The sequence below is a fragment of the Pseudorasbora parva genome, chromosome 22 (genome assembly GCF_024679245.1).
Source record: "Pseudorasbora parva isolate DD20220531a chromosome 22, ASM2467924v1, whole genome shotgun sequence".
Taxonomy (NCBI): domain Eukaryota; kingdom Metazoa; phylum Chordata; class Actinopteri; order Cypriniformes; family Gobionidae; genus Pseudorasbora; species Pseudorasbora parva.
Window position 1 is genome coordinate 33641898 of NC_090193.1, and position 15868 is coordinate 33657765.

The 15868-nt window shown below is 37.5% G+C and overlaps 1 protein-coding gene across 20 annotated transcripts in view; it reads right to left on the minus strand.

The window, feature by feature from the left end:
* Positions 1 to 8334, minus strand: part of itpr1b (inositol 1,4,5-trisphosphate receptor, type 1b) — a 183666-nt gene extending 175332 nt beyond the window's left edge. For 18 of the 20 annotated variants that reach the window (XM_067431981.1, XM_067431977.1, XM_067431980.1 and 15 more), the window contains exons 1-3: positions 7881 to 8334; positions 5586 to 5699; positions 961 to 1031 (exon numbers count right to left, since the gene is read on the minus strand). In XM_067431981.1, coding sequence (XP_067288082.1) covers positions 961 to 1031; positions 5586 to 5677 — 163 coding nt within the window. In that variant the 5' untranslated portion in view covers positions 5678 to 5699; positions 7881 to 8334. Of the gene's footprint in view, positions 1 to 960; positions 1032 to 5585; positions 5700 to 7714; positions 7831 to 7880 lie in introns of those variants that run through there. The other 2 variants (XM_067431963.1, XM_067431964.1) reach the window with 2 other exon arrangements.
* Between the last annotated feature and the right edge of the window lie 7534 nt (positions 8335 to 15868).

Sequence of the window (15868 nt, forward strand, 5' to 3'; positions counted from 1 at the left end):
GTTCACCAAAGAAATGACAGACAGGTATGTTATTGCATGAGCTTTCTCTTGCAATCACATTTTGTTGCATCATTCTGATTTGCACTACATTGAATATAGCAATATCGCTGACATTTCTAATTTGCCAAAATTGTGTGAGATGTCACTCAAGTGAAAAGAGACAACAGCACCTTTATACAGCAGCTTTTAAAAGTGTTTCACAGGTAACATACTCTTATGGGATTAAGAGTATCCTGCTCAGTTTCTAAGAAAAAATAAAACAACCCCGGCTGAAGCTCACTGGAAAAACGTGCCAGTGGTGACATTTCTGCAGAATGAACTTATGCTGCTTCTTGCACATTTTGCAATGAAAATTTCCAATAAGTGGTCTGGGTAACACGTTCAGTTTGATCCAAAACAGATGAAAGTGAATCTGCCAACATTTGTTTTAAGTTGGTTATTGTGCATATCGTGCCATTCTCTGCATGAAATGTCCGCTGAGTCACGTTAAAATGTTCTATTGTTTTTTATTTTGGTCTCTTTTGAACAGTCTGTTGACTATAAGTAACTTTGCAACTACATGTCAACTAACTCTCATTAGTAGACGGCCTGCTAACACTTTTTTGTGATCGTCCTCCAACAGATATTCTACTGACTATTGTTTTTAACTTTGCAATTGCATGTCAACTTATTCTAACCCTAATAATCTACTAATACTCTACAAACACTCTAAAGAGAGTTAGTAGACATGTAAGAGCAATGTTACTTTTAGCCAACAGAATGTGCAAAAGAGACCTTCATATAATGTCATATAGACCTAGGATGGCTTCAGGGTGAGTGAATCACGGGCTAATATTAATTTTTGGGTGAACTATCCCTTTAAATAGGCAATAAAAAACATCTTTCATAGAGATATCTAAAATACTTCTGTAAAACACCCCCCAGAGTCCACAGTTACAGAGAAAATAAATGTGGCCTTACCTCGAAACTTCTTAGGAGGGTTGTTTAGGTCCCCAGATTCGGGCTGCACCACACAGCGGTCGTCCACCAGACTGCAGAGATAAGAGACATGAGTCAGAAAACTTCTCTGGAGGCAGAATATTGAGTATCTCTATTTTTACGCAGGCACTTTGCAGCTTCATAGAGGTCATATTTAGACTAGCATAACCAAGTAGTCAATTAATTTTTAGCACAGATACACATTTATAAATGTACATTATTTCTCTTCTTAAAAAAAAGGGGTAAAATATTAAGGACATTAACACAGGAGTTTGTGATTTTTTTGCACACTAAACATATATATATATATATACACACACACACAAATAAAAGTCATACAGACTATTCCTCAAGGTAAATCACTAAGAAATTGTGTGTAGGATAGGGTTGTTTTTTTTCTTGAATTGAATTTCTCTTACCTGTGAAGCATTAGTATAAGCATAGAGAACGCATGTAATGATTAGCAAATCAAAAGGTCTTTGTGTTTCCTGAAAGGTTTATCTGCTCTGATGTATGAGCCACAGTGTTATCTTTCCCACTTGTTAAAAGCAAATGTCAATTTATACAGATCAAATCATTCAGTGATAATGTAATGACACCAAAATTTGCCTCTCATTATACTTTCTCTATATCTCTATAAGCCAGAATGAGTCACTGGAGATCGAACTCCTATTGGCAGCTTTCACACAGCAGCAAAATACATTTCTGTTCGGTTATAAAACACAGTGGCAACTGAATTATAACCAAAGTGAGTCAGCTGACCCTATATGAACAGAACTGAAATATAATGGTATTCAACTTGAATTTGACAGAATGGCTGAGAGTAAGGATATGGATATGGTGTGGTCAGAATACAAGACACAATTCCTGATTGGGTTTGGGCAGAGGAGGGAACACAGGAACAAAGAACCAGTAAGTTTTGGGTAAGTGTGTGTGTGCGTGTGCGTGTGTGTGTGTGTGTGTGTTAAATCAATTAATCAAGACTGATTGTTTGATCGGACCGCATTGGCCAGCCTTTGCTCCCCACGTGCATCAATGAGCCTTGGCCGCTCATGACCCTGTCGCCGGTTCACCACTGTTCCTTCCTTGAACCACTTTTGATAGACACTGACAGACGGAACACCCTACAAGAGCTGCAGTTTTGAAGATGCTCTGACCCAGTTGTCTAGCCATCATAATTTGGCACTTGTCAAACTCACTTAAATAAGCATCCCTTGGCCTGCCTTAAATCCTTTTGCATGCCCATTTTTGAGGACAAAATGTTCACTTGCTGCCTAATATAACCAACCCACTAACAGGTGCCATGATGAAGAGATAATCAGTGTTATTCACTTCACCAGTCAGTGGTCATAATCTTATACCTAATCAGTGTATATATATATATGTGTGAGTGTGTGTGTGCAAACATAGTACAGACAAATACAGTGTTGACATTGTAGAGATTGCATCAACCTTTATCTTGACCGTGTATCCACTGCACTATTGGAAAAGAACTGAATATTATATACACACAATTTAAGTTAAACTGTAGTGTATGAAAATAGATTGTATATATGTAGGTACTGCCTATGCAGCAATTTCTGCAATTATATGTATGCATTCAAATGTAAAAAACTATTAAAATTGCACAGAATTGTTGATCACGTGTAATTGTGGGGCATTTTAGGTGTCTAAATGTCGAATTTGCACTGTCTATATGCTGTAGGTAGGCCGCCCACTACGGTTTTAAACACAATAATTGTGTATGATAGTGTATAGTTTCTGTAAAAGAAGTCTAAAAGTCTTCAGAGACTTCAAAACACTGGGTACTGTCACATTTATTCAAATGAACCAGCAACAAGTCCGTACGAAATTTGCATCCAGCTTTCATCCGTTCGCTATAAATGCGACCTGGCAAGTGAATTTCACACTCTCCAGGGACTAATGGAGGCTTCTGTCCGGCTGTACCTGAGTGACGCAGCCACACGCGTACAACCAGGACTTACAGTTCTCATCCCGCTGCCGCTGAGTCCTTTCTGGTTCCCTGTGCCCAGCTGCAGGCCAGGTGGCTCATTATCCCATCCCTACTAAGGTCGCTCGGTGGCACAGAGACAAACACTACACACTGCACACTACATACGCCAGTGTGGCTAAAAATAGCCGTGGCTCACGAGGATGTGCGTATGGTAGAAAGGCAGAGAAAGTGATTACAAGGCACAACAACTGCACGACGGAAAAACGAGATCCGTCAACGTTCTGTTCCTCAAAGCCGCGCGCTTGCTTTTGTTGCCATGGATGGGTGAGGTGGGGTAGTGATGTGTGTGATCACATCACGCAGGCTGGCAAAGGGGGCTGATTGCCAGGAGGTGGCAGGGTGTGATTAAGTAAAGACGGCGCAATCTCATTTCCAAGGGGAAGGACAAGAAGAGGGCAGCGTTGAGACTTGGCTCCATTCCGGCGAGGAACACTGAGCAGAATACAGAAAAGAGAATGGAGGAGGGCGCAACTACAGGCATTTTTTAGCAACGTTTTGTCCTGTATTAATATCACTTTATTAATCTACATTATGTAACTAATAAGTTGCCATCAACATATTGCGTTTCATTCATTTTTTTATTGCTATTTAAACCATGTAGCTGCATTTCCATTCCATTCCATTTTTACTCGTCCTCCGTCTCTCTGTCACTCATGCACCTCTCTCACATGCACACACAAGGTCCGTCCATTCCAACATTAGTCAGGGTTGCCAACTCTCACACATTTGGCGTGAGACACTTTTAGGCGCTGTCTAACGGTCTCACTCCGCCCAAGTAAATCTCAAGCCAAAATCTTCACTAGTATCTAAAATGTTTTTGTCATTACTGTATGTGGTTGTCTGACTCTCATGTCGGCGGACCAGGGTTCAAGTCCCGCTTTGGAGGGGGCGGTTCAAACAGGAGGGTTTACATTGGTGCCGTGACCCGGATGGGAGTGAGGTTTAAGGGGGTGAGTGTAACAGAGGCCAGCTAGTAGTCACTGAGCAAGTACACCTCACTTCTCTGGCCTCAAGAGACACTCTAGCAACTGACGCTAGAGGTTGCAGCCTTTAGCCTCCTTGTTAAAGCGTCAGACTCTCATGCCGGCGGATCGGGGTTCGAGTCCCACTTGGAGCGGGCGGTTCGAACAGGAGGGGTTACATTGGTGCCGTTACCCGGTTGGGAGTGAGGTTTAAGGGGTTGAGTGTAACAGAGGACAGCTAGTAGTCACTGAGCAAGTACACCTCACTTCTCTGGCCTCAAGAGACGCTCTAGCAACTGACGCTAGAGGTTGCAGCCTTTAGCGTCCTTGTTAGAGCGTCAGACTCTCATTTCGGCGGATCGGGGTTCGAGTCCCACTTGGAGCGGGCGGTTCAAACAGGAGGGGTTACATCATGGCTTGTAAAATTATATTTAGGTAAATTTTCTTAAGTTACCGGCCACTGGCAGGTGTGGCAAAAAAGTTAGTTTTAGGCCCTGGTTCTTTGAAGATGCAGATGTCCAGTGTAGCTTCTACACAGTGTCATGTTGTAAAAGACAACATCTGTATTACAAACCCCTGCATGTTGCAGTTGTTGTTGTTATTAGCGTATATACCTTCCAACACAACGTCATTGCCATAGAAACCAATGAAGATATTTTGGAAAATGAAAGAGCAGCATGGACACACAAATCAGATATGAACAGTTGCGATACACAATGTGGACGTCAAACATTTAGAACAGATTCCAATTGGATACACAAATAATCGAATTTAGACTTACGTAGAATATCGTGAATATCTATATATCGAATATCAATTTTTCCACTAAAACTGAACGTCTCCTCCATAAAACATTTTGCCGATAATCTGTTATGCTTGGATGTACATCACAATACATAAAAAAAGATTAGTCGCTACTTCCGTTTCATCATGACTTTAAAGGTGCAGTGTGTACATTTTAGCGGCATCTAGTTGTGAAGTTGTAAATTGCAACCGCCTCACCCCACCCTTTCGAAGCACAGAGAGAAGCTACGGTGGCTGACACAGGACAAAGATTTCGTCTGACACAGCAGAGAGTGACTAGCGCTCTGTAGAGAAGTTTGTCCGTTTAGGGCTACTGTAGAAACATGACGGTGCAAAATGGTGATTTTACTGTAAGGGGACCCGTGGTGTATGAAGATTAAAAAATGGCTCATTCTAAGGTAATAAAAACATAACGGTTTATTATGTAAGGTTTTTATACTCCACTGAAAACAAAGATATGTATATTATATTGTACTTCTGTCAATAGATCCTCATAAATACTACACACTGTAACTTTAATGAAGGAGAAAACAGCTTTCCATCTTTTCCAATCAAACTGACTTTTAAAAACCAAAATAGAGACTTTTGTCTTGGACCAACATCCTAGCAAACATCTAGTAATGCCCTAGCAACCGCCATTTATCATATCATAATGAAAATGGACCAGAAACCCAACCGCAAAAGAACAAGCACACAACATTTCTGTTACTTCTCGTTTGTCTCCTCACTTTCTTCTTCCTCTTGCACTCCTGTATTCTCATCAAGTTCCTCTTAGTTAAACGCTGATGTCCACACAGAGGGTGACGACATGAGGATTGTTATCTTACCCTAAAGTGCTGATAAATCCATTGGTGGACCCCTCCGCATACAGGGAGCAGATGTCCCCGATGTGGAGGAAACTGGACATTTTGTCTGACATATTGCTCCACTTTGCGGTGTGCCTGTGGACAAGATATGAAAGAGATTAAGGTGCAATAAAATCAGCCTTTATTCATCTTATTTAGTTACTACATGTAGGTTATCATCAGACATGGAGATAGCGATACAATAATAGCGTGAGGGCCATCCATGGGGATGGTTTGGAGAAAATGAGAATTTGCCATTTTGAGATGGCCTAGTTTTTGACAGCACAAGCGTGGACTTTAATGTCCTTCTGCTGTATGGGTGGATAATGAGAAGCGCCAGAAAGTACAGATGTGCTTCATGGTGAAAAGACACTTAATTATGTACACATTTTCAATTAATTGTTCATACCTTTCACTAAAATGTCTGTATTATTTAAGGACAGCTAGTTGTTAACTGTGACCACAATAAAGATGTTACAGGGTCAGCAAGATGCATGTCTTACGTTTGGTAAACTTAAAAAAATTGGTTATGTGTATTGTTATGCTCCATTGTATGCATTGTTTGTATATGATATTGTTTGCTGACTCAAACATTATGCATTAAAAATTATACACTGAAGATTATAAGTCTGCCAACTGATTGTGTGTCATAAAAAGTATAAAGTGCCTTATGATAGTCTGAAAATCACCATATTATTATTTTATAGTTGTCATACAAATAATAAATAAATTATTAGTTGTAACATTTTTATTTAAAGACAATTACTGTTTAATGAAATATCCTCATAAAAAAGATAAATAAATAAAAATAAAAATAATAAAATTGTATATTTTAATTTGTAATTAAATATATTCACATAATGTGTATCATCTAAATAAATAAAAATAATAATAATAAAAAATAGAAAGAAAAAAAAAATATATATATATATATATATATAATAAAAAATATATATAAATAAAAATATGAAAGCGCACACATCTCCTCTGAACACTTGTCCTCTGTGATCAATGCTACAGTCAGCTGGAGAGCTGGAGATGAAGCCTGCGGTTCAATCAATGGCAGATGAGACCAGAAAACATCAATAAGGAACAGACTGATGGTCAAAGTAATACAAACACATACAGTGTTGACATTGTTAAGATGATATCTGCCTTTATCTTAACAGACCGTTTATGCACTATTGGAAAAGAACTGAACTTTGTTTTATTTGGCTGATTAAATACTAATTATTATTTGAACCGTAAACATGCTCTACCTATGAAATATCCAATGATAGACCACATCATAATCTCAAACTTTGTTTGAATTTCAAATATTACCCAAGTGAACATTACAGGTGTTTACTTTATTTTATTACACTGCTTTCTGTAATTCTGATTGGTCAATCATGATATTCAGCAGTTAAATGTTTCTAAAAATCTGTTCTATAGAGTTCTATAACTGACCGCTCATCCTGGAAACCTGTTTTCCATATAACTGTGCTCCTTTTGTCTGGAAGATAATAAAATAATACTCTGATCAATATTTCATATGCATATATTTACCTGATATGTAGCGGGACAATCAAGTGATAAAAGGCCCTGTTGGAGTGTATTTTGTGATAACGACTGCCAGACTGCACATTATCCCTTTTTTAGTGATTGAAATTAAGTTAATAGGTTGTGCAATGACAGCTGTGAAAGAATAATAATAAATGCATTATAGGCCTACTATAACAATAATTGCCTAAATGAACAGCAAACCACAAAAAAACCTACACAATTATCCATATTTTCCAACTATATATATATATATATATATATATATATATATATATATATATATATATATATATATATATATTCACACATATTTGATTTGTTCCAGATGTAGTCTTCCTTTAAAGCAAGTTAAAAGAATGGTATCTGGGAAAATGAATACAAGTTCCACAATAAAAAGAGTTGAACATTAAAAGCAATGTATGTGGGCTGTCCCTGAAACACCGAGTCGAATTTTTTTTCTGGGCCCTAAGTTTTAAACTTATCTGACTATATAAACAATAGTTTCTCTCTGTGGAAAAAAAACAACAACTAAGTTTTACACAGACATATACAGCTGAGACATTCACCTTGACGTTGTATGAACGCTGAGATCAAACCTAAACGCTTAATTTGACAGGTGATAATAAACAGCCAGTCAGAATCCAGCAGCCTCGAACAGAATGATGCATCTATTGCAAAATCATTGCATAAACTCCAATACAGAGAGACACTGTGAACACTAATACTCTATACCTGACTGATGAATAAGGTCTTTTAAATGACTGTATCCACTGTGCCGATGGTGTCCGCGGTCCACCTGCCTCCTTCAGCAGCACTTGACACTGTTATATTGAATTCAAAAATTGTTACATTGTCACCGCGACAACATCACTCAGCGCAACGAACGCCTTCATTGATACGATGTAACACGCTGTCAAACTTCCGTTCTGCTTTCACTGATGGATGCATCAGTCATACGTCCACTGACTGCCTGATGCCTCTCTTCGCAGTACAGTAACAGCAAGAGTTCAGCCGAACTTTACCTTCTACAGAAGGAGACCGTGTCGGGAAGGCAACACTGGCGATGTGGTCAGCGGCAAAACTGCTCCGGCCGGGATTCCTCGTATAATTCCATGATATGCGAAAGTCCCCCAATTGAAAATCGCGGCGTCTAGCTGCCAGTTGGATTTTGTCCGCACTTGTCCGTTTTCTCACCACCTCCACATGAGCCCCGAAGCTCCGCCCCTTAACTGAACGCGCACCAGAAGTGAGACATGATGGGTAATGGAGTTCTGAACCTCTACAGACAGACAGACAGACAGACAGACAGACAGACAGATAGACAGATAGATAGATAGATAGATAGATAGATAGATAGATAGATAGATAGATAGATAGATAGATAGATAGATAGATAGATAGATAGATAGATAGATAGATAGATAGATAGATAGATAGATAGATAGATAGATAGATAGATAGATAGATCTCAATAAGGACAATAAGGATAGATTTTTCATTATAAATTATTGTTGTTGTTTACAAAAAAATAAACAAACAAAAAAGATACAGTGTCTCCTGAAAATATTTGTATTACCAAGGCTGAGCTTCTGAATGATTTTGTGATTATCCATATTTAATTACACCTATAACTAAAAATCTATCCTTGTCAAAAAACAGGCATAATATTGATTCTTTTTCTATTGGCCGACATTGTGTCTTTAAAAGGAATGGGGGAGGGGCTTATGAGGTCACTGACTGTCAAAAACAGAAGGAGCTGTATTTTGTTTAATAGTACTAATTGAAGTGTATAATTCCTCATTATTGCATTTGCATTTTTATTGTGATATGTAATTATGGCATTGCGTGGTGTTAATATATTAAAAGTCTAGAAAAATGCATTTAAGAAACAATTCTTGACTAAGTCAGGATGAGTACGAACAAATGCACACTTACTCCTAAGAATCCAGCAAAACAGGTTTGGATCAGGTTAAACTGATGGCGTGATGGACTACTTCCCATGTCCTTCAATTCTGGTTTTCATAGGCACTTTTTTTTAAAGTCTGACCTACAAATCAAGTTGGTGATCTACTTTTTTTTTCTTTCTTTTTTTGCATTTGGCCTACTAAAAACATTTCTAATGTTCATCAGTTGAACTGGAGCACATTTCTGATGTGCTTTGGCGCTGGCTTTTAACAGCGTTCCCTTGATAGGCGCCTCTATTTTAAATGCGCTCTGGTTTGTTTATGAAACACACCAAACTCACTTGCGAATGCAGTACACTGCAAGCTTGTTTTAATAGTGAATTTTTTTTTTTTTAACGGGTCATATTAATACTTATGGGTCAAGTGAGAATAAAAGCATTGGGTTGTTGTTACAGGTATCAGTATTGGTTAATGCAAAGCATCAGTGGACCACAAGGCTGTGTCCAAAACCTGAACAGGCAGTACTGTAAATAGAGGACATCAGCGTATGCCTGAATCCAATATTTGCATCATATCATGTCTACAAAGATGCCTTCATATGGTCTATTTTTAATGGCAGTGTAGTATATTTCACTATTGTATCCCACAACACTGTGTGTGCTGACAGAGGTAAATTATTTTTTTTTTATTTAAGTTTTTTTATTCTGTTTAGACCAAAAATAAGCATTGTTTGACACCATTAAATATTAATTGTTTTTATTTAAGTTTATTTTTTATTTATTATGCATGATGTGCTGTATGACATATAGACTGACAAATTTTCAGTAACAAATTCACCAGAAATCCTTCCATTTCAATGAGAGTGTGATAATTTCAGCAACATGACCAACAGAAACTCTAACACAATATGGGAATAAGACTCCATGCAAATTAAAAACGCACACAGTGGGTACGGAAAGTATTCAGACCCCCTTACACTTTTCACTCATTTTAATATTGCAGCTATTTGCTAAAATCATTTAAGTTAAATTTTGTTCTCATTAATGTACACACAGCACCCCATATTGACCGAAAAACACAGAATTGTTGGCATTTTTGCAGATTTATTAAAAAAGAAAACCCAAATTATCACATGTTCCTAAGTATTCATCAGACCCTTTGCTCAGTATTTAGTAGAAGCACCCTTTTGATCTAATACAGCCATGAGTCTTTTTGGGAAAGATGCAACAAGTTTTTCACACCTGGATTTGGGGATCCTCTGCCATTCCTCCTGCAGATCCTCTCCAGTTCTGTCAGGTCGGATGGTAAACGTTGGTGGACAGCCATTTTCAGGTCTCTCCAGAGATGCTCAATTGGGTTCAAGTCAGGGCTCTGGCTGGGCCGTTCAAGAACAGTCACGGAGTTGTTGTGAAGCCACTCCTTCGTTATTTTAGCTGTGTGCTTAGGGTCATTGTCTTGTTGGACGGTGAACCTTCAGCCTAGACTGAGGTCTTGAGCACTTTGGAGAAGGTTTTCATCTAGGATATCCCTGTACTTGGCCGCATTTATCTTTCCCTCGATTGGAACCAGTTGTCATATCCCTGCGGCTGAAAAAATAAATAAATAAATTATATATATATATAGGTCAGGTGAAGTGAATAATACTGATTATCTCTTCAGCACATGTGGTATATATTAGGCAGTAAGTGAACATGTTGTCCTCAAAGTTGATGTGTTAGAAGCAGGATAAATGGGCAAGCATAAGGATTTCAGTGAGTTTGACAAGGGCCAAACTGTGATGGACGACTGGGTCAGAGCATCTCTCAAACTGCAGCTCTTGTGGGGTTTTCCCAGTATCCAGTGGTCAGTATCTATCAAGAGTTGTCCAAGAAAGTGGACAGTGGTGAAACGTCGACAGGGTCATGGGTGGCCAAGGCTCATTGATGCATGTGGGGAGCGAAGGCTGGCCGTGTGGTCTGAACCAAGGTTATTATAGTTTTGCTTTTTTAAATTAGTTTTTATTTTAGTATCGTTTTCAATTTTGCTACAAATTTCAGTTTAGTTTTAGTTAGTTTTACAAATGGTTTTGCTAGTTTTAGTTTAGTTTTTATTTTGCAAATACATTTCTATTTAGTTTTTATTTATTTAGTTTCAGTTTTAGTTTTAGTAATTATAGTTTAGCAGAGTTACCATAATGAAGTGTAGAGACCAAATCAAGGTTTTTAATTTCAGCAAAGTTTAATGTTTGCACAGATTAGAGTTTAATCTTACTAAACATCCTTCAGTGAAATAACTTGATAAACGAGCATTATTGTTTAAACCCAGGAAGGTCTTACAAAACATGCATAAAGTTGGGTCTTCACCTTTGAGCAAAAAAGCTTGAGTCAAACTATGACCTATACAAACAACGATCTGGAGATTAAAAATGAAATAAATTATATTTTGATATTAAAAAATTATATTTGATATTTTTGACATAGATCCTCTGAGTATTAGCCTATCTTAAAGAACAAAATAAATGCAACGTAAAATATAAAAGTAAAAATTATAAATTCCAGACAAACTCATTCATAACAAAGATAAAATATTGTTAAACAATTTCTTAGTTAAGTTAATTTCTTCAGTAGTACAATGTAGGCTAGCAGCGTAAGACCACAGCTAAAGTCATCTGAATACAGCCAACACACACTGTTGTGCTGTGTGTGTGTGTGTGTGTGTGTGTGTGTGTGTGTGTGTGTGTGTGTGTGTGTGTGTGTGTGTGTGTGTGTGTGTGTGTGTGTGTGTGTGAGAGAGAGAGAGAGAGAGAGTGTGTGTGTGTGTGTGTGTGTGTGTGTGTGTGTGTGTGTGTGTGTGTATTGTGTTATAATTGTAAAGGGGACCAATGTCCTCACTTATCTAGTAAAATATTATGATAACTGACTAGTGAGGGCATTTGACTGGTCCTCACTGGTTAAAAAGGCTTATAAATCGGCCAAAACATGTTTTTATTTAAATCTATTGTTTTGCACGTTCTTGGGATGGGTAGGTTTAGGGATAGGGATTGGGTTAGGGGATAGAAAATATCATTAACCTGATATAAAATCAATGGAAGTCCATGTCCTCACTTATATAGTGAAACAAACCTGTGTGTGTGTGTGTGTCCTGGCATTCCCTACTTTGTGGGGAAATGTCTCCACACAGATAATAACATTATTAGTAGTGAATGATTATGATAACACCTTTGAGCCTGTCAATATTACGCAAACATGAAATCTCAAACGCACAGTAGGCTAGTAACGTTACTTTCTAGTTGCTGACTTTTGCGCCTGCGTCTCTCGTCGCGTAAGAAACGGCATTCTAAAACAGTGAGCTTAAGTTAAAAGAAGTTCAACGTGCATCTCATTACCTTGTGTTATTTCCCATTTCACTGCCACGGACGCATCGATTCTTTGTGAACTGCCGTTTAGGACTGGCGATGTGTTGCCTGTCTGCACGCGTCCGTCACAGGACAGCGGTTAATCTCCTCCTCATATCGCTTCACGCGCACTAGCGCAATATACAGACACTCGCTCAACCGCCACAGTCAGATGTCAGATTTTCCACCACATTAAATAGGGCTTATTAATAACGAAAACGAATATTTATTTTTGCTAATTATTATTTTATTTCAGTTAGTTTTTTAGTACGAGTAGTTAGTTTCGTTTAGTTTTAGTTTTTTATTTATTCAGATTTTTTAATTTTATTTCAGTTTACGAAAATGTTTTTTGACCAATAGTTTTAGTCTTAGTTTCAGTTTTCGTTTACGAAAATAACCTTGGTCTGAACGAACAGGTTGTACAGGTTTGAGCTACTGTAGCGCAAATTGCTCAAGTTCTGATAGAAAGCTGTCAGAATACACATTGCATAACATTTTTTTTTGTGTATGGGGCTGCATAGACGCAGATCAGTCAGGATGCCCATGCCTATCCACTGCCGAAAGCGCCAACAGTGGGCACGTGAGCATCAGAACTGGACCACAGAGCGATGGAAGAAGGTGGCCTGGTCTGATGAATCACGGTTTCCTTTACATCACGTGGATGGCTGGGTGTGTGTGCTTACCTGGGGAACACATGGCACCAGGATGCACTATGGGAAGAAGTCAAGTGGCAGAGGCAGTGTGATGCTTTGGGCAATGTTCTGCTGGGAAACCTTGAGTCCTGCCATCCATGTGGATGTTACTTTGACACGTACCACCTACCTAAGCATTGTTGCAGACCATGGACACCCTTTCATGGAATTGGTATTCTCTGGTGGCTGTTGCTGTGGCCTCTTCCAGCAGGATAATGCACCCTGCAACAAAGCAAAAATGGTTCAGAAATGGTTTGAAGAACACAAAGAGTTTGAGGTGTTGACTTGATCTCCAAATTCCCCAGATCTCGATCCAATTGAGAATCTGTGGGATGTGCTGAACAAACAAGTCCGATCCATGAAGGCCCCACCTCACAACTTACAGGATTTAAAGGATCTGCTGCTAATGTCTTGTTGCCAGATACCACAACACACCTTCAGGGGTCTAGTGGAGTCTATGCCTGGACAGGTCAGGGATGTTTGGCAGCAAAAGGGGGACCAACACAATAATAATGTCGTTATGCCTGATCGGAGTATATATATATATATATATATATATATATATATATATATATATATATATATATATATATATATATATATATATATATATATATATATATATATATTATATATATATATATATATATATATATATATATATATATATATATATATATATATATATATATATATATATATATATATATATATATATATATATATATATATGTAATATGGTATATATATATATATATATATATATATATATATATATATATATATATATGTAATATGGTATATATATATATATATATATATATATATATATATATATATATATATATATATATATATATATATATATATATATATATATATATATATATATATATATATACCATATTACATATACACATGCCAAATCATTTTAATTGAAAGTATTGTCCTGCAGGAATTTACATACAAACTTTCCCTTGCATAATTGGTGTTTATCTTTTTACATTTACACTACTGTTCAAAATTTTGAGGTCAATAAGATTTATTTTTTACATAAATGGACATAAATACATAAATGTATTCACTAAGAGAACACAATCACAATTGACAATAAAAAAACATTTATAATTTTACAGAAGATTTCTATTTCAAATAAATGCTGTTCTTTTGAACTTTCTATTCATCAAAAAATGTATATCACAGTTTCCTCAAAAATATTAAGCCGCACAGCTATTTTTAACATTGATAGTAAGATGTTTCAGTTATTTAAATGATTAAAATTGCAGAAAAATATATATATTTTACAATATTACTGTTTTACTGTATTTTTTATCAAATAAATAAGCATGAAATAATTATTTAAAAAACAAAATCTTATCCGACGCCTAGCTTTTGAATAGAACTGATTTCTGATCAGCACTCTTCTCAGCATCCCCAAAAATTCGCCATCCTGCTTGCCCGGCTCAGCTACATCACTCACAGAACGGTAGATCACCTAGCAACCCAGTGTGCACTCCCAGCCTGAGAGTGATGTTTATTCCTGACAACACAGACAGACACAATAGAGGCTCTTGTGCTTGTCATTCATCATGTGCTGTATTGTGAACAGCAGGAGTAAGAGTAAGGACCGTGAGTGTGGGAGGGCTCAGGTCATTGTTATTATACAAAGTTGTGCATCTTGCATTGGGCTCTCACCTTATTCTCCACGTGTGTGCGATTGTGTGGAGTGGAAGAGAGCATCGAGCAAGCCTTTGAGATGGAAATGTCCGCAGCTACAGCTGCTCAAACCAAAAGCAGCCATACGACCCGTTTCTTTGATCCGTTGATGGATGCAACAGTTAACCCAATCATCTGTGGAGAGACACTGTAAACTACTATGAAATGTGACATTCAGTGTTTAGGACCACGAATAATTGATGCATATCATGTGTTTAATACACTTTCAGACTAAAGTTAAAACCACAGTGCATTTCCATCATTCTAAAGGTTAACAATTAGCTCAACTACTTGTCGATACGTTATCTTTACCATTAAAGGCAATTCTATTCCTCTGAATAGTCACTGTTGCTCAGTGATTGAATTGAATCCTGCAACACGTTTAAGTTGATTTGAATGGACAGCTTGGTCTGCGTTCGGCCCTGAGGGTCTCATCTGGGTCTCAGAAGATCTCCAGCTAAGAGAGAAAGAGTGTAAGAGTAAATGAATCAGAAAATCGCTGCTGTTCAAAATTTAGAGCAAGGACGTTTTTTTGTGTTTTTTTTAATAAATGGATTGTTGTTGTTGAATGGTTTGTATTGTGCTGTGCTGTACCAGGCTCAAATGGAAATTTGACTGAAACCATTTCTTGCCTTTCTTAGAACTGTTCAGCCCGACAGTGGAAAGATGGCTTTTGAGACATTTTTGAGATCTCTTTGGAGATTATTGGGTTCTTTTTCGCAGGTGAAGAAAATCTGCACGAATCTTCAGCAAGCATGCCCATTTAAAGGGATTGTTCATCCCAAATTTAAATTCATCATCTCATTGATTACTCGGCCTTATGTCGTTTCAAACTCTTAAGACTTTCGTTCATCTTTGAGACACAGGAAGATCTTTTTTAATAAATCTGAGAGCTTTCTGTACCTCCGAATTAGTCGTTACATAATGAACAGATTTAATTTGGGCTTTTATTCACATGTAAACATTTATCAACTTACACATCAGCTGTGGTTAACAGAAGCTCAAGCACATGCACTTGGCGTGCGAGAACCAATG